Source organism: Phyllobates terribilis, unplaced genomic scaffold (assembly GCF_046119375.1).
Source record: "Phyllobates terribilis strain yellow unplaced genomic scaffold, ASM4611937v1 Scaffold_4__5_contigs__length_816908805, whole genome shotgun sequence".
NCBI classification, from domain to species: Eukaryota; Metazoa; Chordata; class Amphibia; order Anura; family Dendrobatidae; genus Phyllobates; species Phyllobates terribilis.
In genome coordinates, this window is record NW_027362764.1 from 625,250,421 (window position 1) to 625,275,782 (window position 25,362).

At 43.7% G+C, this 25,362-nt stretch overlaps 1 protein-coding gene across 1 annotated transcript in view; it reads right to left on the reverse strand.

Annotated features, from left to right (window-relative positions):
* The window catches only part of NSMAF (neutral sphingomyelinase activation associated factor), a 121,449-nt gene that overhangs the window by 60,131 nt on the left and 35,956 nt on the right, over positions 1–25,362 (reverse strand). The window contains exons 3-14 of the mRNA XM_073679332.1: positions 25,244–25,322; positions 25,106–25,164; positions 24,961–24,997; positions 22,487–22,537; positions 21,517–21,588; positions 20,727–20,774; positions 20,595–20,647; positions 17,030–17,159; positions 13,875–13,946; positions 12,109–12,217; positions 11,624–11,800; positions 4,540–4,619 (exon numbers count right to left, since the gene is read on the reverse strand). Coding sequence (XP_073535433.1) covers positions 4,540–4,619; positions 11,624–11,800; positions 12,109–12,217; positions 13,875–13,946; positions 17,030–17,159; positions 20,595–20,647; positions 20,727–20,774; positions 21,517–21,588; positions 22,487–22,537; positions 24,961–24,997; positions 25,106–25,164; positions 25,244–25,322 — 967 coding nt within the window. The remainder of the gene's footprint in view (positions 1–4,539; positions 4,620–11,623; positions 11,801–12,108; positions 12,218–13,874; positions 13,947–17,029; positions 17,160–20,594; positions 20,648–20,726; positions 20,775–21,516; positions 21,589–22,486; positions 22,538–24,960; positions 24,998–25,105; positions 25,165–25,243; positions 25,323–25,362) is intronic.

The window sequence follows — 25,362 nt, forward strand, 5'->3', positions numbered from 1 at the left end:
CACATAGTGAGGGATCACGATCTTCCGGTTTAGGGAGTCTGGGGATCCGTCCGACTATGCTAGAATATGGGTTTGTAATACCCTGGTGTGAGCCGGAGCACAAGCTACGGATTGAATGCAGGCTGTCATGGAGCCAAGGACTGACATGGCAAATCTTAGGGACACCCTGTTCAGGGTCTTCAGATTCGATATCTTGGATCTCAAAAGTATCTGTATGTCCTTTGGTAGGAAGGAGGTTTGTCTGGCGGAGTCTAGTAGAACACCCAGGAACGTTTTTTTCTGTGGCAGGGACCAAGTCTGACTTTTGATGATTTATCAGCCACCCTAGAGTGGTCATGATCTGGATTGTTCTTTGCAGATCTTCCTGGAGTGATGCCACGGAGGGACCTACTAGTAAGAAGTCGTCGAGATAGGAGAAAATCTGCATTATTCCCTTTCTGATAAAAGCCACTACATCTGACATAATTTTGGTAAATATTCTTGGCGCTGAGGATATCCTGAACGGCAATACGTTGAATTGAAAATGTAACAGTTGATCCTCTTGAACCACCGCAAACCTTAGAAATTTCCGTTATGTTGGATGTATAGGGACGTGATAGTATGCGTCCTGTAAGTCGATGGTTACCATCACATATCCTTGTCCTATCAAGGGAACCGCTGATCTGATGGACTCCATTTTGAATCTTTGGTAGATGATGTATTGGTTTAAGGGTTTCAGATTTATTATTATTCTGGAAGTGCAGTTTGGTTTTCTTATCATAAACAGGCGTGAATAGTGGCCTGTGTGTCTTTCTGTTTTTGGGACTGGTGAAATAGCCCAAGGATAGTAGGTCTCTTAGGCCGGACATCAGTGCGGTTTTTAATCTCGGGGAGGTTAGACGAGTTATCCTTACTTTCCTTGGAGGATATGAGGAGAATTCAAGCTTCACCCCTTCTTGAATTACCTTCAAGACCCATTGACTGGAGAAGATCTTTTGCCATTGGGGAAGGTATTTCATGATTCGTCCCCCCACTGCTCTGGAGTCACCGCTTCTGTTGTCGCTGTCCTTTTGGGAAAAATATTCCTATCTTTCCCTCCTTTGGGGTAGCTCCACCGACCAGACTTCCCTTTCCCCCTTGTACTGGGGATTCTGCTCCCGCGGGGGGCGAAAGGGGGTCTTCTTGTAGTGTCTGGGTTCTGGCAAGGACTTCTTTTTATCAGCCGCCTTCTCCAGGAGGTCGTCAAGGGCCTGGCCAAACATATATTCCCCCCTGAAGGGAATGGAACATAGTTTTATTTTGGAGTCCACATCACCGTTCCACGATTTCAGCCATAGTGCCAGCCTTGTGGAGTTCGATAGGGCTGCTGCCCTGGCGGTTACTCTAACAGATTCCGCTGAAGCATCTGCCAGAAAGTCAGTGGCCTTCTGCAGCAAGGGTAGGGAAGCTTGCATCTCTTCTCTGGATGTGCCTATAGCCAGATGCTCTTAAAGTTGAATGAGCCATCTCGACATGGATCGTGCAACACACGTGGAGACTACATTAGTGTTCAGAAGGGCTGCTGATGTCACCCAGGATTTCCTGAGAAGGCTGTCCATCTTGCGATCCAGAGGATCCTTCAGTTGCGACGAATCCTTGAATGGTAATATTGTTCTTTTAGCGACTCTTGCCACTTGAATATCGACCTTAGGTATCTCGGTCCAACATTTTGAGGTTTCTTCATCTACCAGAAACCTGTCTTTCAATTCTGCTGGTGTATTCAGTCCTTCTTTCAGGATTTTCCCATTCGTCCAGGATTAAGTCCTGGATGTTTTTATGCATCGGAAACACCATCTTTTTCTTTGAACGGAGACCACCGAACATCTCTTCCAGGACTGATCTAGTGGGCTTCTCTTCTTCCACCTCGATCGTTCTTCTTACAGCTATGAGCAGGTCTTCCATAAATTCCGTTGAGAAATAATATTTCTTATTTTCCGGACCTTCCTCTGCTGGGCTGAGTTCACCTTCCTCTATGAGGTCTTCTGGAAGGGATATTTGGTCCTGGGAGTCCGAGTCTCTTCTTTTTTCCAGGGAAACTTTCCTCTTCTTAGCCTTTGGAGGCAAGTCAGAAGTGGATCAGGAAAAGGAGGCCAATGAAGATTGAACTTCCTGACGGACTATACCCTTGATTTCATCTATGAGGGATGGCTGCTCTTCCCTAATAATGTTCTCCGTACATTTCTGCCATAAATATTTCTTGTTTGAAGAAGATAGTTTTTTTTTTTTGCATATAGCACACTTCCGGCTAGACTTATTTCCTGGTGCAGGATCCTTGTCCCCCTAAAAAAAGAGGGAGAAGGGTAATTAATGTATCAATTCTAACCTGCACCTAGGAAAGGACCCCCAGTGCCAGACTTACTGGGGCTGGAATCGCGCTAGGCTCCGTAGACATGGAGAAGATCGATTACTGACCATCCAGTGTATAAATATACAAAACGGATTAGGTCCTACCTTTGATATCTTCTGTCCAGGGCTCTTGTATAGGCGACTGGACACAGCGCTTTCCCTCATTCCCTGGGGAGGAGGGTGGGAAGGCTCCTCCCCCTTGGTCCAATTGGTGAAGCAGGAACACCTGCGATCACCTGCAGGTTTTTTTTAATTATTATTTTTTTTTTTTATTATTATCCCTTTCAGAGGCCAGATTGTCCTAAACGGACAGGAAGTAACGAAAGGGACCCTGTTTCGGCGTCCCCCGTCACTCTCCGGTCGTTTTTAGGTAACTGCGTTCCAGGGTGGAATGCAGACCGGAAGTGACGTTTATCCAGCGGTCCGCGTCACTTCCGGGTGCGCGTCTCTCCCGCTATGGAGAACGCCTGAGAGGGGGGAGGAGCTGGGCTTGAGAGCTCGAGGAGGCCTCCAGCCAGACACCCACCGGACCTTACACGCAGGCGCGGACTCGGTGGGGATGGGGGTCCCGAGTCCCAGAGGAGACGAGAGCAGCATAAGGGGAGGAAGAGAACACCGCTCGGTCCCAGCTGCCAGGCTTAAAAGATATGCTGGGTCTCTGCCGCCGGCACAGAGCACCCTGGATGACCTCTTCATCCCAATAGGGACAGGAAAAACACGGGAGGGAGGATGAGGGAGGGGCTATTTGACCTCTTTGTGTTTCCTGTCCCTATTAGGGTGGGGTGATATCCTCCTTTGGTGCTGTCGTGGGGGGTTATTGGAGAAAACATGCATATGTGTCTTTTTATATAGTGTATGTAAACTTCTGGTTTCAACTGTACATGTATGGATGGGGTTACAAAACTTCATTACAATTAAAGGGGTTTTGCCAGCAGTTCTAGTACAGCAAAATTGCAGACCATACAAGATAGGAAAGATACCTGAAAAAAAGCATACATTTATAGGATCAAAAAGATAAAAGTAGAACTTTTAATCCCTCTTGCACCTTTATGACGAGCAACTAAAAAATGGTCCCTTCATGGCCAGGGCCCTGGCGCCTATGATGATTTTTTATATTAAGAAATCCATCAAACTGATCCATCATGGATCTTGTAAAACTGGAGTATATGACAATAGAACAGAGCCTAATCTATACCTATTGTATAGTACAGCTGAAAGATATTTTAAGGCCATGTTCACACGTTCAGTATTTTACATCAATATTTGTAAGCTAAAAAAGTGGCGACATGTTTCTATACTTTTCCTCTGATTGTTCCAATCCTGGTTTTGGTTTACAAATAGTGAGGAAAAATACTGACCAAATACTGAACATGGCCTAAAGGGTCATTTCCAACAAATAAAATGACCAAATACCTTAGGATCAGTTGCAGCCACCACCATATTTCAATGGGGAATTTTAGAGCTCCGTTCTCGGGATTTTTGATATATCCATTAGATAGGTGGGAATTTTAAAATGTTGGGAAAAGCCGTTTAAGACCACACACACACTTTAGAGGAATATTGCCTGAGCTCACCAATATCGGACACCAACCATTCAACGTCCTCTCCTGATTGAATCTCTATTCCAGATTCTTGCTTCAAGTGGACAAGCAGCCACCAAAAGTGTTGGCAAGATCTGACTCCACTCTCCCATTCACACTTGATAAAAATGAGTATGCATGCGTCTCAGGAATCAGGCATTATAGCTGTTGGCTGAGCGAGGAATCAGACAACAGTTATTTAAAGGTATATGGGCACCTTTAGGCTGGAGAGAGCACGATTCGATAAAGTCACTGAAAATACTTCCACGGGGCACACATCTCCCATTCTAAGAACCTTCAGAAAAACTGTTTGGATACATGTAAATTATAGCAGCTGTTCTTACAATAAACCTCACTTTCCATGACTGCCGCCATGTTGAGTACTGGTGATGTCTATTAGAAAATACAACTAGATGATACCAGGTGAGCACTACAGTCAGCTGGAGAAGATTAGTAAAACGATCGACTATAAAGGAGAAGCAGAACATTTTTTGTGCATAACAAATCAACCTTACAAGTATACAGCAGAAAAGCAAGAACACACATGGGTTATTTCTACAAACTGCAGTGTGTACAGTGTTCATGACATACATACCAGTAGCCGTTCAAGCCGGTCTTTATTTAGAGCACCCACCGGTTTTCTCAGATCTCGGAAGGTTTCAGAAAAGGTTAAATCTGAAGAAATCAAATTGCTGTATTAGAGGAAAGCTTCCTGCACTGTGCTCTGGTGACCCATACTGCATTTCCCCATAATCATGGCCAACATTTTACACGGAAAATGTGACATCGAGTGGTCATTCTATGAATGATTAATCCACATACAGTGAGATTTTTTCAAGGGCATTAAAGGGGTGGTCCGGAGGCAAACCATTTTTTTCTCCATTTAGTCCCATATTCTAAGCTATTTTCTAATATACTTGCATTAAAAATTCCCTACCATTCTTTAACTACACTATCTAACTGCTTTTCTATTTTTTTCTCCACTTCTTGTCTGAAGACTATTCATTTGGTTATCCCCAGTCCATGCTGGGATACTCAGATACTCAAACGAAGCATCATGAAGGAGGAATGGGGGCGGAGGCTGCGCTCATTGTCACAGGCCCTGCCCCCTCCTTGAAACAAAGCGTCAGTGACCTTCGTTTCAGGGGCTGGTCTGTTCTGTCCCAGACTGACTCCCTTATGAAGAGTCTCCCCCTACGAGCTGTGTGATGAGCGGTGTCACTATACCCAGCGTGCAAGAGGACTAGCGCCACCTCTGCAGGTGACATCACTGATCTCCCAAAAATATGTGATTTTTTTATCTGCCACGTGAAATCCAATAAGGCCAAGTTACAGCTTCTAGTATTGCCTAAATAACAAATTAGCCTCAGCATGTAGTCAGAGGTCCCATATTGGTACAGAGCTAAGTAGATTAGCCACTTAGGATTCTAGCAGAACAGTGTGACAGCCCCACTGTGAAACATACCATGCTGGTGGATTTGAAGTGGTGATCAGACACAACTTACTGTCTTCCAGAAATACAATAAAGTCAATCATTTATGTTTATCATTTCTTTACAGGGGTTGTCCAGTGAAAGAGGGATTTTTGGTACTCACCGTAAAATCTCTTTCTTAGAACCTTCATTGGGGGACACAGGACCATGGGTGTATGCTGCTGTCGCTAGGAGGTTGACACTAGGCAAAAAAAGGAAAATAGCTCCTCCTCTGCAGTATGCACCCGCCTACAGGCACCAAGCTCACCAGTTAGTGGCTAGAGCAGTAGGAGAAGCACAAAATAACCAACTATGCAATGCCCAATGGGGCACAACCGTGAAAACTAAATGAGATGCCCAACTGGACATATGTCCAAAAACAGGGAGGGTGCCGTGTCCCCCAATGAAGGCTCCAAGAAAGAAATTTTACGGTGAGTACCAAAAATCCCTCTTTCTCCATCGCTTCATTGGGGGACACAGGACCATGGGACGTCCCAAAGCAGTCCCCTGGGTGGGAGAACAGAAGATAGTCACAGACTAGGTCAGACTGCGGCAACTGCCGCCTGCAGGACCTTCCGTCCAAGACTGGCATCAGCCGAAGAATAAGTGTGGACCTTGTAAAACCTTGAAAAGGTGTGAAGTGAAGACCACGTTGCGGCCTTACAGATTTGAGAGGCAGAAGCCTGATGACGGACCGCCCAAGAGGCCCCCACCGCCCAGGTGGAGTGAGGCCTTACTCTGGGAGGGGGAGGTTTGCCCGAGATGCGATGTGCCTCCAACATGGTCGAACGTATCCAACGGGCGATGGTCGACTTGGAAGCAGGGAGACCCTTGCGATGCCCCTCAGGGATGACAAGAAAAGGCATCAGAGCGCCGAAGGGAGGCCATTCTAGAAAGGTACACACGTAGAGCTCTGACCAGGTCCAGTTTGTGCAGGGACTTCTCCCGTGGATGCACTGGAGCAGGGCAAAAGGAAGGCAAAACGATGTCCTCATTAATGTGAAAAGCGGAAACCACCTTTGGCAAAAAGGAAGGCACCGGCCTGAGCACTACTTTGTCTTGATGGAATACCAGAAAAGGCGACCGACAAGAGAGGGCTGCGAGTTCTGCGACCCTTCTAATAGAGGTAACAGCCACCAGAAAAGCCACCTTCCAGGAAAGGAGAGAGGCTGGAATGTCCTGAATGGGTTCAAACGAAGGCTGTTGTAGGACGCTTAAGACCATATTAAAGGTCCCATGGTTCCACTGGAGGGCGATAGGAGGGCGCCAGGTGGGCCACCCCTTGTAGAAACGTCTTGACCTGAGGTCGGCTAGCTAAGTTACGTTGGAATAGAATGGACAAGGCCGAAACTTGGCCCTTGAGAGTGCTGAGAGAGAGTCCCGCCTCTAGGCCAGACTGAAGAAAAGCCAAAATGACTGGCAAAGAAAAAGACATAGGAGCCAGCTGATCCTGTTCGCAGTGACGAAAAAAGGCTCTCCAAGTTCTGTGGTATATGCGCGAGGTAGCGGGTTTTCTGGCATTAATTAGGGTCTGAATGACATGGTCAGTAAAGCCCGCCGTCTTCAACACCGCGGCCTCAACGGTCATACCATTAAATTCAGAGAACGAGAACTCTGATGAAGAATAGGACCCGGAGAGAGGAGGTCCGGACGGTCTGGTAGTCTCCAGGGGGAGTCGACAAGCAGATTTACCAGATCTGCGTACCAGACGCGTCTGGGCCAATCTGGGGCTACTAGGAGAACTGGTATTCCCTCTGTCTTGACCTTTTTGATGACTCGAGGGATCAAAAAGGTAGAGGTGGAAAGAGATAGGGCAGTTGGAACTCTGACCATGATATGACTAGCACGTCCTGGGCGATTGCTAGCGGATCGCGGGACCGAGCTACAAAGGACGGAACCTTGTGGTTTAATCGGGACGCCATGAGGTTGACGTCCGGCGTGCCCCACCGTAAGCAGATTTGGTGAAACACCTCGGGATGGAGAGACCATTCTCCTGAGGCGAGGCCCTGCCGACTGAGGAAGTCGGCCGCCCAATTGTCGACCCATGGAATGTGGACTGCTGAGATTGCCGGGACAGTCTTCTCGGCCCAAAGTAGCACTCTTGCCACCTCTTTTAAAACGGGCTTGCTGCGCGTTACTCCCTGATGGTTTATGTATGCCTTTGATTAACAGGTCGTCGAGGTAGGGGATGATTACAATTCCCCTTGTTCGAAGAATGGCCATAACTGTCGCCATCACCTTCGTGAAAACCCTCGGGGCTGTGGTGAGGCCGAAGGGGAGGGCAGTGAATTGGTAATGCGCGTTCCTGAAGGAAAAGCGAAGGAACTTCTGATGTGACGCGCAGATTGGGATGTGAAGGTATGCATCCTGAATGTCCACTGAACATAGATATTCCTCGGTTTCCATCGAGGCTATTACCGACCTGAGGGACTCCATCCTGAACTGTCGGATGCGTACAAGTCGGTTTATCTGTTTGAGGTCGAGAATCGGACGCAGTGAGCCGTCCTTTTTTGGGACGACAACGAGATTTCAGTAAAAACCGGAAAACCTTTCCTGAAAGGGAACTGGGACTATGACTCCTGAGCGCAGAAGGGAGGCGATGGCTTGAAGGAAACCGGGGAGCAGAGATGGTTGCGGGGGGCGGGACCTGAGAAAACGTGAGGGTGGGCTGGAGCCGAACTCCATTTTGTAGCCGGAAGTAACAATTTCTTTGACCCAGGCATCTTCTTTTGCCAAGAGCCAAGAATCTGTGAACAGAAGGAGACAGCCGCCCACCCTGGGAGAAGTCCCAGGTGGGAGTGACCAGTCATGCTGAGGAAAACCTGTTGGATCGTGATCCAGAGGACTTGGAGGAGCAACTCTTTGGGCGCCAGTTAGGCGTGGGCCTAAAGGGGGGCTTACGACTGTCCCGCTGTGCTGGAGTACGGTCCAGTTGAGAGGAGGGGTTCGGTTGAGCGAACTGATGAAAGGGCCGGAACTGAAGGGGGCGTCTCCTAGGAAAAGGGCGTTTGGGTCTGGGCTGGGGAAGAGAGGTGCTCTTACCCCCAGTAGCATCAGAGATGATCTGGTCTAGCTTGGATCCAAACAGCCTGGAACCATGAAAAGGAAGATTAGTTAGAGATCTTTTGGAAGCCGGGTCGGTGTTCCAGGCTTTAAGCCAAAGAATTCTACGTAAGGCAACGAGATTACTGGAAACCCGGGCTGAGCATGCAGCGGAGTCGAGGGACGCCGTAAGTAGATATTTTCCAGCGTGGCCGATTTGATCAGCTAAGTCGGCCAGATCGTCCGGGGAGGCCCCAGCTAGGATGCCCTGTCTGAGCTGTTTGGCCCATGCAGACACCGCTTTTGATACCCAAGTTGAGGCGAAGGAAGGGCAAAGGGAGGTGCTCGCGTCCTCAAAGGCTGACTTAGTGAGGGCCTCAACCTGTCTATCCGTGGTATCCTTAAGGGAGGAACCATCCGGAAGAGACAGTACAGTCTTGGCGGAAAGGCGAGAGACGGGAGGGTCCACAGATGGGGACTCCGTCCATTTGCTGACAAGGTCATGGTTAAAGGGGTATAGGACGTTTAACTGTTTCTTTCCTGTAAAGCGCTTTTCTGGATGCTCCCACTGCTTTTGAAAAACACTGTCAAATTCTGCATGGTTAAAAAAAAGTGCATGCAGGACGCTTAATCTTTTTGAAGGAAACTGAGTAGTCCCGGGAAGGGCTCTCGTCTTCTGTTACATGCAGAGTCTGATTGACAGCAGTTATAAGGCTGTCTATCATGTCCTGGATCTTGGAATACTGGTCTGTGTCGGAACCAGAGTCTGAATCTGAAGCAGAGTTAGATCCTGGCGCGACCTCCGGGGAAGAGGTGTGAGACGCAGGGAGCATCTTGGAGTCTGGAGAGCTGGAGGATGAGCTTGTGCGAGTCCGTTTCTGAGAACGTGCCGTCAGTCTGCCCCTGTGAGGAGGGGGCAGGGGTGCCTGCGAATCGTCTGTGGGGACGTTCGGAGCGCTGGTGGCCGTGGATAACATAGGCAAACATTCTGGCAAGCGTTCTAAGACCTGCACCAGAGATTGAGAAACCTTGGTGAGGTCAGAGACAGACTGTGACATAGCAACAGCCCACTCCGGAGGGGGTTATCTCGTCCTGAGCGGCGGGGGTATCTTGGGGTGCCAGCATGTCGGGAGGTTTGCAGGTCGAGCAGAAGGCCGTAGTGAGACCCGCGGGCCACTTAGTACCGCAAAGAGCACAGGCGTAGTATGTGACAATGTGAGAGGGACAGACAGAGCTCCCTGGGTTTGGGCATATGTGCCTGACCAGGGATACTGCAGAGGAGGGCGCTGTGGGCAGGAAAGGGTGGGGGTCTGTGTCAGGACACAGCCTACCCGATCCTGCAGAGAAGCGGTCCCGTGTCCCCCTGAAAGGCTCCGAAGGTGAGGCTGGAGCGGGTCACAGTAGGTGCCGACGGAGTAGGGAGCTGCATGCGGCAGAGTGATGGCGTCGGTGTAGGGGGAGGAGCAGAGGACGCTGCGTTGATGACGAAGCGCGTCGAGGCTCCGCTAGGCGGATGGGAAGGGGGGCGGGCTTGAAAGGCCCCCCCGTTGATAGGTCCGCGTAAGGCTCGAGGGCGTGACGGAAGCGTCATTATGCTCCTGGGCCCTGGTTGGTCAAATAGGAGGGGGCGTATAGCCGTCGGAGTGTGACCGCCCACCGGACACGCCCCCCCGACGGAGGAAAGCGCGGCAGATTTGCCGCGCATAATGAAGAAGAAGGAGGAAGTGGCCCAGGGAAGCGCTGTTAAGCGCCATGTTTGGTGAGAGGGGGAGGGGGGAGGAGGGCAGGTAACGCCGGGGGACTGGGACCTACAGCTGAGAGAGAGGGAAGTACCTGTCTTAGTGGGTCCGGGAATCGTCTCTTCCTTTCTCCTTCTGAGGATGTTCTCAGGATGCCTTCCTGGATAGGGGGGATCCTAGTTTTTCCTCCTTCCCGCACTGTCCGGTCCTGGACAGTGCAGGAGACGGTGTCAACCCCAGAAAAATGGGGGAAGGTCACCCGCAGGGACCACAGTCTCCCTCCCAGGCCGCTCCGAGGAGGGGGGCTGGGGTGGGGAACAGGCTAGGACTGGCCACTGAAATCACCCTGACACACCCTAAGGTGACAGGGGATAAGTCCTGCCCGGCGGGTGCGAGAGTGGGCGATATGGGGGTAGCCACACTGCTCTCTCGGTCGCTTGTGGGTTAACAGGGGACGCAGTGTTCCCTGTTAGCCTGAAGAGCTGTATCTGAAAGAGAAAAAACAAAGGTTAATAAACACAACAGGGTTGGATCTGTGAAGATCCATGTCTACCTCCTACAGACACTAAGCTTAAACTGGTGAGCTTGGTGCCTGTAGGCAGGTGCATACTGCAGAGGAGGAGCTATTTTCCTTTTTTTGCCTAGTGTCAACCTCCTAGCGACAGCAGCATACACCCATGGTCCTGTGTCCCCCAATGAAGCGATAGAGAAAAGAAATTAACACCTATCCAAAGGTGATCCCTTGTTGATCAGTAGGGGTCCGACTACTGGGCCCCAAGAGATTGGCAGAACAGAGAACTTTTATTCTCGTTGCACATGCACATGCTCGACCACTGCATTCGACTTTTTTCGGCAACCGCAGAGAGAATGAATGGGTGGGCGATTGATTTGCTGCGCCAATTTTGTAATTGGGTAATTTATATCCCCAATCTGCCAATTTGCATGGATCCAATCAGTGGGAAAACCACCGATCAGCTAGTTATGATCTATCCTGCAGATAAGGGACAACTGTTTTTCACTGGACAACCACTTTAAACATCTGGAAAAATCAAGCAAAAAGTTTTTGTTTTTTTAATGTGGTTATGGACAGGGGGAATCTAAATGCGTCAATGAGGATTAAATGCGTTGTGCAGGGCTTCTCATATTTGCATTGGGCATGGAGAAATACTGCTGCTTGCTGGACAGGTCAGTCACAGAGGTAACTGGTCTGACAATGAGGAGTTATTGTGCTTGTGTCCATGAAAAAGAAAGATTTCAATAAAATCTCTCAAAAGTAAGAAGTGGACACAAGTATGCCCATTGGAGGCAACTGTCCCACAGAGGGCGCAGCAGCGTCTTTTCACACTCAACGTTTAAATGAGAGAAGAAATGCTGTGCAAACGCCTTAAAAATATTAATAATGTGAAAAAAAAAAAAAAAGGTTATACCCAAATGACAACTAGTGTAGTCGGCGATGATCCATGGAAATACAGGATACTGGGAAAGGTCATTGCAGCTCCGATCTGCCAGGTTATTGAGATGTAAAAGATACTGGTAATTGGATATTTGACCCATCTGCCACTGAAGCATGTAGCTGTCTGCCGTGTGCTCCGTCACATGATTTTCTGCAGGAAATGAGAGACAACTATTAGTCTCAATGTCATCTCCTTTCATAGGCTTCTACACCGAACACTGAGGAAAAAAAATCCATCAGCATATAAAAGAAATTCTAGAATATAAAACATGATAAAGGAAGTAAACTAGCCTGCAATACTAATTTAACATTAAGCAAAATCGTGTGAATCATGTAAAGAGTTCAACAGTCTCTAAAAAACTAATCTACACATTACATTATAGTTATACGGGACAATTGTGATAATCTGATTCCATTAAATAAAAGAGGAGAAGAGAAATAAACATAAAACACACCAACCTATATATGAAGCAATATAGTAGTAGACGTCATCTCGATCTTTAGGGTTGTAAAATTTAAGGTATATATCTGAGCACAGGTCATTTTCAGTACAAAATACTTCCAGTCCCTAAGAGACATTACAACATGAGGTCAAGTAGTGTTAAATTATCTGGTACTACATTATAGATCAGCATAACAGTGCCACACTGCACTACATCAAGAGAAAGAAACATGGTAGTGAGACAAGACTGATCACAGTGCATGACAAAGGTACGCAACGGAACGTGCGTCGGGGTGAGCGCCACACACTGCAGGACCGCACCAGATCCAGGTATGACTCCATTACGCCCCTTGATCATGGCACACTTATGTATTATACATCAACTCTGGTGATGGGATGTGCAATACCGTATACGAGCATGTGCAATACACTATAAACACTTTTTGAGGATTTATAAGGATGTGTGCAATTACTTATATCATATTACAGGCCTATACATTATTGGCCATATATACCTGAATTAATATTTTTTTTCACACTCCCTGTTACCAAAAACTGTTCATCATACTTATCTGAGGCACCCCCTGCACATTATACCCCATGCATGGGGTATGTCTTGTTAGAGCAAGTGGACCTTGGTAGCATGTGGCCTCTGTAAACAATCATTGCTGGGAGAGGGATCAGCAGCCAGACTGTGCCAAGGCATCTTTATTATTATTATTAGGTATGTAGGTGGACCAAGCAACCTCTTAAATCTACTGTGTAATAGGACCATACTTAAGGGGTTGTCCACTTCCTGAAAGTAGTCCCCCTTGTAAAATAAAAACAACAGCACCTTCCGCAATGGCGCCATTCCAGTAATGTCTGCACCAGGTCTCCCCAGACGAGAGTCCTGGAGCCAATCAGTGGTTGCTACACTTGCAATTTTTTTCCGCTTGTGTGAAGGGAGTGAAAGTAATGCAACCCAATAGGGGCCGCTATTTGTCTGCAGGGTTTATGAGGCATAACAATGCCACAGGAGCCCCAGAGCAGACATCGCGGGAATGGTGCTTCTGCAGGAGGAGTCTATAAATTATTTCCATTTTACAAGGTGGAAAACTTCATTAAAAAGGGATTTGTGCATGTAGTGACAACCCTTTTCAAGTGTTATTCTTTTATTGTTTGCTGCTGTTCACCAATGGGACCTGACACTGCTGCTGTCTGGTAGCAGTGACCGAACATGTGCAGAGCTTACAAGCTTTTACTTAAATCTTAGTTAAGTAAATACTTAGTTATCGGGCACCTGAAAGATCCTCTTTAAAAGGGAACCTGCCATCCGATTCATGCTTTAACAGGAGGCATGAATCAGATATTGGCAGCACTACTACACTGCGACGTTTCAGAAAAAACACTCTTTGGAAAGTCGGTCTCGGCTGTCTAGTCCTAGGCGGTCCTTGGTGGCTACTCCCTGCACTGATCCCTTTGACTGGAAAGTCTCTCCATTGTATCCACATAGGGAAACATCTTCGGGGCAAGGAGAATCAGACAGAGACTACTTCATGACCAGTTTTTCTAGCTACATTTTCTATGCAACGCTGCAGTGTTTCAGCGTTAAACATAAATGTCTGCAATAACATAGTCACTCAGATTCATGCTGACCGTGGTTGGGGCAGCATGAATTAGATGATAGGTTCCCTTTAAGACAATTGGTTCATATAGCTTATGATCCAATCATTAAAATGTTTTCCTTTGAGTCTTAAAGTCCAATTCTAATCATCTACCAGTTAATTAGGACTCATCTTACCAGAGGCATCAGCATATGTCTCCTTTTATATATTCGACGAATGTCAGCCAGGCTAATATAGACTACATGCTTCTGTTAAAAAATAAAAAAAATGTAAACGTAAATTGTGAATTAGTATGGTTTACAAATGTACAAATACACAGGAATTTCCTTGGAAGCTCGGCACATTACAAAAACAAATCAAACTAAATTTATTAGCTTAACATAACTTTTTGTTTGTTTGTTTCATCGCTGTTGCTGTATGAGAGCTTGGCTTGTTTTTGCATAACGAGTTGTAACACTTTATACATAAAACATGAAAATTAAAGCGATGGTCATTCTTTCTCATGCATCGAGAAAACACATAAAAATAAGAAACTTTGTTATATATCTTAATCAGAGAAATTTGGTTCCGTTTTCTCCTGGACTGATCTTTCATTCTTAGTTTATATGTAAAATCTGCATTAAATTAAGACAGATTCTCCCATTCATAAAATATGAGGTGGCAGTTGGTGCTTTTAAAATTCTATGGAGGGAGGAACTAGAGGCGACATTCTGCTGCAAGTTCTCACCCTAGAACTTTATAAGTACCAACTGTCATCGCCTATCTCTGTAATTCACTGAATAAAAATTTTACTTGAGCATTGAGAATTTTAAGAATGAATGGTCAGTCCAGAAAAAGGAAGAAAAAAATTTGATTTCACCAATAAGATATATTATAAAGAACAAATGGTCACTTTTTTTTTTTTTTTTTAAACAATTCTGCTGTTTATTTCTACAGCAAATGAAAAGCATAAAATGTAAAAGCATTAGTGTCAACTCTAGTTTGTAGGTCAACAGGATTGTGACATCAAATTTATACAGTTGTATGTTTTACTACTTTTGTGGAATATGTACACTTGAGGAAAAACATTAATTTTTGTGTCGCCATATTCTGGAGCTGTATAAGGGATTAGCTTTTGCAAGACAACATGTAGTTTTCATTTATACCATCTTGGGGTACATATGATTTATTCATCACTTATTACACTTTTTAAGAGGTGGAATGAACTAAACAAAAAAATTCTGGAGTTTTTTTTTTAGTTTTAAACACAATTTAGCATTCAGTATAATTAAGAAATAAGTATAATTAATTTTGACATTTATTTAAATGTCAATAATAAAATAAAGAGTCTCCATATTCCAAGGCTCATAGCATTTATTATTTTTCTTTAGACAAAGGGCTTGGCTTTTTTGTGGTACAAGCTTCAGTTTTCATTGGTGCCACTTTTGATCACGATTCTGATTCTTTTTTTTTTTTTGTGATGTAGGATGTACAAACACAGCAATTCTTGCACGTCCTCGTTTTTTCCGAGGTGTTCACGGTGTGGAATAAATAATTATATAGTTTTAGGGTACGGTTCACTAGGAATATGAAGACATATTCCTATACATACAGTGGTGGCCAAAAGTATTGGCACCCCTGCAATTCTGTCAGATAATACTCAGTTTCTTCCTGAAAATTATTGCAATCACAAATTCTTTGGTATTATTATCTTCATTTAATTTGCTTGCAAGGAAAAAACACAAAAGAGAATGAAGCAAAAATCAAATCATTGATCATTTCACACAAAACTCCAAAAATGGGCCAGACAAAAGTATTGGCACTCTCAGCCTAATACTTGGTTGCACAACCTTTAGCCAAAATAACTGCGAACAACCGCTTCCGGTAACCATCAATGAGTTTCTTATAATGCTCTGCTGGAATTGTAGACCATTCTTCTTTGGCAAACTGCTCCAGGTCCCTGATATTTGAAGGGTGCCTTCTCCAAACTGCCATTTTGAGATCTCTCCACAGGTGTTCTATGGGATTCAGGTCTGGACTCATTGCTGGCCACCTTAGAAGTCTCCAGTGCTTACTCTCAAACCATTTTATAGTGCTTTTGGAAGTGTGTTTTGGGTCATTGTCCTGCTGGAAGACCCATGACCTCTGAGGAAGACCCAGCTTTCTCACACTGGGCCCTACATTATGCTGCAAAACTTGTTGGTAGTCTTCAGACTTCATAATGCCATGCACACGGTCAAGCAGTCCAGTGCCAGAGGCAGCAAAGCAACCCCCAAAACATCAGGGAACCTCCGCCATGTTTGACTGTAGGGACTGTGTTCTTTTCTTTGAATGCCTCTTTTTTTTTTCCTGTACACTCTATGTTGATGCTTTTTCCCAAAAAGCTCTACTTTTGTCTCATCTGACCAGAGAACATTCTTCCAAAACGTTTTAGGCTTTCTCAGGTAAGTTTTGGCAAACTCCAGCCTGGCTTTTTTAGGTCTCGGGGTAAGAAGTGGGGTCTTCCTGGGTATCCTACCATACAGTCCCTTTTCATTCAGACGCCGATGGATAGTATGGATTGACACTGTTGTACCCTCGGACTGCAGGGCAGCTTGAACTTGTTTGGATGTTAGTCGAGGTTCTTTATCCACCATCCGCACAATCTTGCGTTGAAATCTCTCGTCAATTTTTCTTTTCCGTCCACATCTAGGGAGGTTAGCCACAGTGCCATGGGCTTTAAACTACTTGATGACACTGCGCACGGAAGACACAGGAACATTCAGGTCTTTGGAGATGGATTTGTAGCCTTGAGATTGCTCATGCTTCCTCACAATTTGGTTTCTCAAGTCCTCAGACAGTTCTTTGGTCTTCTTTCTTTTCTCCATGCTCAATGTGGTACACACAAGGACACAGGACAGAGGTTGAGTCAACTTTAATCCATGTTAACTGGCTGCAAGTGTGATTTAGTTATTGCCAACACCTGTTAGGTGCCACAGGTAAGTTACAGGTGCTGTTAATTACACGAATTAGAGAAGCATCACATGATTTTTCAAACAGTGCCAATACTTTTGTCCACCCCCTTTTTTAGGTTTGGTGTGGAATTGTATCCAATTTGGCTTTAGGACAATTCTTTTTGTGTTTTTTCATTGAAGACAAATTAAATGAAGATAATAATACCAAAGAATTTGTGATTGCAATCATTTTCAGGAAGAAACTGAGTATTATCTGACAGAATTGCAGGGGTGCCAATACTTTTGGCCACCACTGTATATACACACATACACATTAGTAGTGCCAAGAGGCAAATTGAACATGCTACTATTTGATAAAAAAAAAATAATAATGTAAAAAAAACAAAGCAATTTCTTACTGGGTATCCATTTAAAGGCTGGAAATAGAGGTATTTATCTGTGATGCAGACATGGCCCGGATTGGAGACTAGCGGCGTTATCATCTCAGCTTCACATTCCATTATCCATTTTTCACACAAACTCTGAAAGCTAAGAGATTTAAGAAAAGCATCACAAAATTGATCTTACTTGATAAAAAGAATGGAGTTAAATACCTTGTGCTCCCCCTGATTCTGCTGTTTTCTTCCTCTTTGTACTACACTGTTCCATTACAGGATATTCATATTTGTTTCTTCTGGGGAGCAATATGTGAAATCTCAGCATTGCAGTCCAACTGGGCATTTCTTCAGAGTCTTCTCTATGGACACGCACAATCACCCTACCCATATGCTGCCAATCACAGCTTAGCAGTTACTAGACTGCTAAACTCCTAGATCAGCTGCCGAGCTGTGATTGGCAATGTGTGAGAGAGGGGTAGAAGTGCACGCCCCAGAAAAGACTTTGAAGACACGACCAGTTGGACTGCAAAGCAGAGATTTCACATACTGCACCACAGAGAAAACAAATGGGAACACATAAAATATATATGTTATTCCCATTTGTTTTCTCTGTGGTGCAGTATGTGAATATATATATATTTTAACAATAGTAATAAAAACTGCAGAAACCAGGGAGCTCAAGGAACTTTTCTAAGGTATTTTAAATCAATTGATTTTTTTTTTTTTTTTTTTTTTTTACACGTCCTCTAAGAATCAGATCATACATTATGTTTTACAAATGCATCAGCATGCAATAATTATATCTAAATATACAAAAATATCTATTTTGCATCCACTACAACTACTATTTCCTATAGACACAACCCCAATCTGTCAGTCCAGCTCTTAGGAGATAATGCAGGTTATAAATGGCGGCTATGATCTGTTCTGTTTCTGCACAAAAGACAACAGATCTAACAAGGTTCTGCCACAGAGATCCAATAAGGAAACCGTGGGAATCCCAGGATTAACGAGTGGCAGGAAACAGCCCCATGGAGAGCTAATATGGCTGACAATAGTAGCTATAAGCAGGTTACTTCCTATACTAGACACTGGCAGGGAATGTCTATGGTACTGATCTTACCAGAGAAGTATTCAGGAGTCTTTTTGGCTGGGAGCATGATAGAAACATAATCATAATTCCTATGGTACCAAAATCATCATGTTCAACTAATTCTTAAATCTTAAAATAAGACGGGTTCTTGTTATACTGGAGAACCTATGAATCTAAAAACCTTCAGGTCCAGGTAACTTAACTAATGCTCATCCAACCGGATTCTGCCTATATTATTCAAACCTAATTGTATTGTTTCTCCTTCTAGCTATCATCCAACTTGCTTAGCCCTCTAAAGCTGGAAACCTCCCCTACATATTCTGATCCGCAGGCACAATCAAGGTTTTTTAACCGCTATCCTTTGAACCAATACTCAAATCTAGTAATCCACTTCCTTCTCCTTTTCTCCCTAGGGGATGACCGTTGCCCCAATTCACACTGTAACACTCTATAGTGCCATTTGGGTGATCCAACTCTCAAACAGGACCCTGACTCCAAATATCAGGACCACATCATTTTTTTTATTTTTTTTTATAATTGAATTTTTTTTTTTTTTTTTATTATTTATTTTTTTTAACAGAGTTTTACTTTGTATTTTAGCTTATATTAAATTACTTATTTATTTTATTCTACCTTATCTTTTTAATTATTCCATCTTTTAGCCCAGCGCAAATTATTCCTATTTTATATTTTAGATGATATCTTCCCATTGATATCTTTGGACAATTAGTGGTTATTGTCCCAATTTGTTGCAGGCCTACTAGACCACCTACCAGCGCCACTGTTCTCTTCATTTTAGGCAATTCTTAAATCTTGTATAATGCAGACCACAGGCAGTCCTATCTTCCGGGCAGTCTACGCCCCATAGCCTGGAAGATCGACGCTATAAAAGATGACTTTTACTGAACAAAGCATCATCCAGGAGGCATACAGGTATGACTAATTTCACCTGTATACAACCTGTATGCCCATATTATTAACAAAGAGGGTAACAGATTCCCCTTAAAAAACAAGCAAAAAAAAAAAAAAACACACGAGTTGGCCACATACACATTACTGTCACACGGTGCATTCTTATGGTATTGTGAAATGTGTATGGTATCCTTATCATAGACATCAAGACCACTGTATTTGCCATGATGGAGAGTAGCTAACAGACAGCAGATCTCCATGTGTCAGACGTCTGAACGACAGCAGGTAATACTACATCTCCTCTGCAATGCAGGGAAAACATAGCCGAGAAGGTGTCAGAAATGCATCGACTGCAATCTGAAAAGTGGCTGCCTTGGTGAAACAATCCCTTTAAAAAGGGATCTGTCAGCAGATTCATGCTGCACAAAGCACAGGCAGCAACAATATCCACAGGCCTTATCTTACAATAAGCTACACTTTCTCTGAAAATGCTGCCGACACAGAAAAACCAGAAGGGGTCGCTCAGCAGACATCTCCCTTTGCCCGGCCTTGTCCTAATTAATCTCATAGTTTATACCACTAATGTAAAACTGTTAAAATGTTGCAAAAAGTGTTGCAACGTTTTTACTTTAGCCCTGTTCAGTTCTGTTCACTTTTTGAAAAGCAGGCAAAGTTTAACGGGGAGGGGAATGAATGACTAATTCATCGTAATTTGTGGCACAAAAGTGGAGTCAATTATGATGGAAATGTACGCCCCCCCCCCTGAAACATGCATCTTACTAGTGCACCCTTTCGCAAGACTGGAATGCAAAACGCAAATCTTGGTAAATTGGGGGCCTCAGATTTCTCTAATTAGCAAAAACTTGGCACTCAAATGGATAGAAACTTTTGAAATTTTAATAGTCCAAATTAGTACAATAGTGCAGACGTTTTGGTCTATAATATCATCAGTGTACCGACTCATTACGAACCAGTGGTGGATACCGCGTTCAACACGCTGCCTCTATTCCTGGCACATATGAACTTAGATGATATGGTTTTCTGGATACTGTGTCCTTCTTTCTATTTTGCTGAGCAGTCGGTACACTGATGAAGGTCTTATAGACCGAAACGTCTGCACTATTGTACTATTTTGGACTGCTAGTAACATTTCAAAACTTTCTATCTACCTGAGTGAAAGCTTTTGCCAATTACCGTAAGTTTACGGTTTTGGCCCCTACTTAAACCTTTCCCAAGAGTCCCGTGATTTTTTTCAATTGGATTTCTCTAAGACGCTGAAACACTTTATTATAAGGAGGACATCTGGAGATTTGTCATGCGCCCTGCAGATAGCGAAGCATGAATCTGCTGACAGGTCCCCTTTGAATAATGGTTTTGAGGGCACCGGTTGTTGCATCTGCTTTATAGAATGTAGAAAAAATATTTGCACTTTTTTTTTTATTTGAAATACAATTTTATAGCACTTAGAAGCAATAAATGATCTCATACTTATGATCAATGTTGTTCCTTATGTGGATGGTGTAATGGACTCTTCAGCTGCTTTTTTAGATGAATCAGGTAAGTGCCTATACTTTCACTAACCTGTTTTTATCAAATGATGCCCTTGCCAAACGAGACTGCAGAATAGCAGTAATCTAGAATCAAAAAGAGAAAATATTATATAAAGCAAAACTAGAGAAAGCATTGAAGTTAAAAAGAAAATGAATCCAGTACCATCGCTGTCTGATCTCCAAGTTTTTCTAGACGAGAAGCTCTTTGAAGCTGTAAAAAGAAAAAATAATCAGACTAGATGTTCCTAAGAACATGCAGAGACTTCCTGTGCGCAGTCACTCACAGATCTAATGATATGGACAATTACAAAATGAAAAATATCAGTGTCTCAGTTACTATTGCAAACTGGAAAGAAACATTCCCTGTCTCAGAAGTACATTCGATTTTTGTTGGCCGATCCTGATAATACAATAAGAATGAAACGGGAGAGCTACCATCAAGCAGGTTTTATTTCACCGCCTTTTTTTTTTTTACCCGGAGCAAAGAATGGTATAAAAGAAAAAAAAAAAGTATTATTTACCTCCTAACTCCTTACCTGTATAGTTCTCACATTTTGGTGGTCCCTGGTTATTTTGCTGTATGTCCACATGACTACTGCAGCCAATCACAGGACGTAGTGGTTAAGCCTATATGTGTGGCTCAAGACCACTGATGCAAGTGATTGGCAGCAGTGGTCACGTGGATGTACAGCATGTAATCATTGCAGCAAATTAAACAATCACCTGTAGGGAACGCTGGGAATCAAAAGGGAATAGTTTATTTTATTTCATGCAGTTCCATGGTTCAAGAAAAAAAAAAAAATTAATTGTTTCTTCACATGATTGCAAATAGTATACCAGCCACATACATCCCAGATATCCATAGATACGCTAGCTCCCGGCGATCACAACTATGCTTCTCATTACAGAGCAATTGTTATCACCTAGTACCTACAGAAACTTTTAGGTTATACCTGTAGAAGGTTCTGTACAACATCATCCACCTTTCTAGAATCCTCCAGCTGAAAGAAAAAATGGCCTCCACCCTGAAAAAGGAACAGTGAATTAATTATTGGCACCATACATTACACATTAGCATAGCAGGCTCAGGTTTATGAGGATTTGCATGTAATCTGGGAGCGCTCCAGTCCCAAGCCAAAATAATGAAGAGCAGTGATGGAAGAAGAAGGAATATGGGAGGTCCTCACTACTGCTCTCGTCTTCTTGGCTCCACTCCTACTAGTGAAGGTGGTAATGCTGTTAATACAAATACCCGACAGCAAGGTGCCTCCAATATGAAGATTAATCTTTATTTTAGGGTTAATGAGATCCTGTGAAATTTTTATTTTTGACTCCCAAACCTTGCGGTTTCTAAAAGGTGTCCTCAGTAGTCCAATTTAATTTATTTTGCAAAGCAACAGTTTTAATGCAACCTCACATCACACACCAATTAGTTGTCTCAAGCCACAGAGGTGGAGACACTATGCACTAAGCTCTCCACGATTTATTTCCCAACTATCTGGTTCAATTGAGTTTCCTGAGGACAGGGCATTTAATGAAGAGTCCCATCTTTAGGGGACGTCAATCAAGCTTTATTTGGAAGGGAAAGGATGTAGAGAGGTTGCTTTACTTTACTCATGAGTATTTGACCACCTCCTTGATCAGATACAACTAATTAGCATATGGTACGAATGAACATTAAGTCTATTTTTACGGAAAGGTCATATCAAATCGGGCTACTGAGAACACCATTGTGGAGACGGCAGGAAAAGAACTACGATGAATGACGGTTCTGTAGGCCAAAACAAGTTCATTTAAAGTTAAGGATCCACAGAGCTGAAAATCTCCTTAGTTTTATGCACACAAGAGTAATTTGCTGAGGAAAGATTCAAAGCAAATCTGACTCAATATCCACACCACGACATAAAAACAAAAGCGACTTACACGCTGAAGGTTATACGGAGTAACAATGTTTTGTTCCTTGATGAGGTTAACCTAGAAGAACAAACAATTTATGATTAGTCCCATCACAAACAACAAAGCAAATCAACTGCATCATTCATGAAGCAGAACTTCCTGCGTTAGTAGTCAGCTCTCCCGACAAGTCTACTTTAGTAAATGCTGCTCTTCTTTTTAACATTAATAAATAGACAAGTCATCACTTGAAGAACAGTGTCAGACTGTAGATCTCCCCCACTTGGTTACACAATTTATTCATACATTGCCAGAGTAACACAAGGAATTAGATTGTGGTCACATTAGATGGGATGTGAACTACTGCTGGTGGTAAAAACTAAAACAGTTCAGTTAAAAATGTTTTTCCATTATTGGACAACCTCTAAGTAATTCAGTGCCACCCAGGAAATAAAAGCAATCTATACTCCCACATCCAGCAGCGAGCCTTTTCAACAATGTTGGCACCAATGTTCCCATTGGGCGAGTGACACTCCTGTATCAGAAGCTGACTGGCTTTATTCTTTGCAAATTGTCAGAGTGGACGTCTACTCTAATGGACTATTGATTGGCTGCAGTGGTCACGTGACACAAAAATATCACGCCAAATACCAGGAACATTGGCGCCGCTGCAGGAGGCTCAGACATACAGTACAGACCAAAAGTTTGGACACACCTCATTTAAAGATTTTTCTGGATTTTCATGACTTTGAAAATGGTACATTCACACTGAAGGCATCAAAACTATGAATTAACACATGTGAAATTATATACTTAACAAAAAAGTGTGAAACAACTGAAAATATGTCTTATATTCTAGTTTCTTCAAAGTAGCCACCTTTTGCTTTGATGACTGCTTTGCACACTCTTGGCATTCTCTTGATGAGCTTCAAGAGGTAGTCACCGGAAATGGTTTTCACTTCACAGGTGTGCCCTGTCAGGTTTAATAAGTGGGATTTCTTGCCTTATAAATGGGGTTGGGACCATCAGTTGTGTTGTGCAGAAGTCAGATGGATACACAGCTGATAGTCCTACTGAATAGACTGCTAGAATTTGTATTATGGCAAGAAAAAAACAGCTAAGTAAAGAAAAATGAGTGGCCATCATCACTTGAAAGAAATGAAGGTCAGTCAGTGCAAAAAATTGGGAAAACTTTGAAAGTGTCCCCAAGTGCAGTTGCAAAAACCATCAAGCGCTACAAAGAAACTGGCTCACATGAGGACCGCCCCAGGAAAGGAAGACCAAGAGTCACCTCTGCTTCTAAGGATAAGTTTATCCGAGTCACCAGCCTCAGAAATCGCAGGTTAACCGCAGCTCCAATTAGAGACCAGGTCAATGCCACACAGAGTTCTAGCAGCAGACACATCTCTACAACAACTGTTAAGAGGAGACTTTGTGCAGCAGGCCTTCATGGTTAAATAGCTGCTAGGAAACCACTGCAAAGGACAGGCAACAAGCAGAAGAGACTTGTTTGGGCTAAAGAACACAAGGAATGGACATTAGACCAGTGGAAATCTGTGCTTTGGTCTGATGAGTCCAAATTTGAGATCTTTGGTTCCAACCACCGTGTCTTTGTGCGACGCAGAAAAGGTGAACGAATGGACTCTACATGCCTGGTTCCCACCGTGAAGCATGGAGAAGGAGGTGTGATGGTGTGGGGGTGCTTTGCTGGTGACACTGTTGGGGATTTATTCAAAATTGAAGGCATACTGAACCAGCATGGCTACCACAGCATCTTGCAGCGGCATGCTATTCCATCCGGTTTGCATTTAGTTGGACCATCATTTATTTTACAACAGGACAATGACCCCAAACACACCTCCAGGCTGTGTAAGGGCTATTTGACCAAGAAAGAGAGTGATGTTGTGCTACGCCAGATGACCTGGCCTCCACAGTCACCAGACCTGAACCCAATCGAGATTGTTTGGGGTGAGCTGGACCGCAGAGTGAAGGCAAAAGGGCCAACAAGTGCTAAGCATCTCTGGGAACTCCTTCAAGATTGTTGGAAGACCATTTCCGGTGACTACCTCTTGAATCTCATCAAGAGAATACCAAGAGTGTGCAAAGCAGTCATCAAAGCAAAAAGGTGGCTACTTTGAAGAACCTAGAATATAAGACATATTTTCAGTTGTTTCACACTTTTTTGTTAAGTATATAATTCCACATGTGTTAATTCATAGTTTTGATGCCTTCAGTGTGAATGTACAATTTTCATAGTCAAGAAAATACAGAAAAATCTTTAAATGAGAAGGTGTGTCCAAACTTTTGGTCTGTACTGTATATTGATCATCAAAAAGACATGGAATGGTTGAGATCAAGCAGTAAACTGAATATGTAGCAAATTCTGCTCTTATAGGGTTTTTCTGAGACTATAAAATTGAGGGCATGTTCTTATTAGCGCATTATATGGAGGATCACGCTTATACTTCTATGTGAGGCTTTGCTTGTCAGCACATAATCCTTACCTGGCTGAATACAACAGAAAATCTTTTGTGCTTGTTGCTAAATATCGAGAGGAAAAAAAAAGGGGGGGGGGGTGGCAATGATGTAACATAGCATTCACATACAGAATAAAAGGCGTTCAGAGAAAGAAGATTCTAAAGCCCATACTTCCTGAACAGATTGTCACCATCTTCCGCTTCAATTTTTGAGCAATCCCGCAATGCGATCTGTAACAGCCAGTGAAAGAGTTTAATGTGACATTATCTTTACATAAAACTCATCCTGGGATCACCTGGAAACTCTTACCTTCAGTATGGGCTCTTCAATTTTATCAGGTTCAAATATAAGGGATTTTGAACATACTTTCAGGGATCCACTTATACTTCTAAGTAAAAATAAAGATATTAAGTCAACGACTAGAGAAT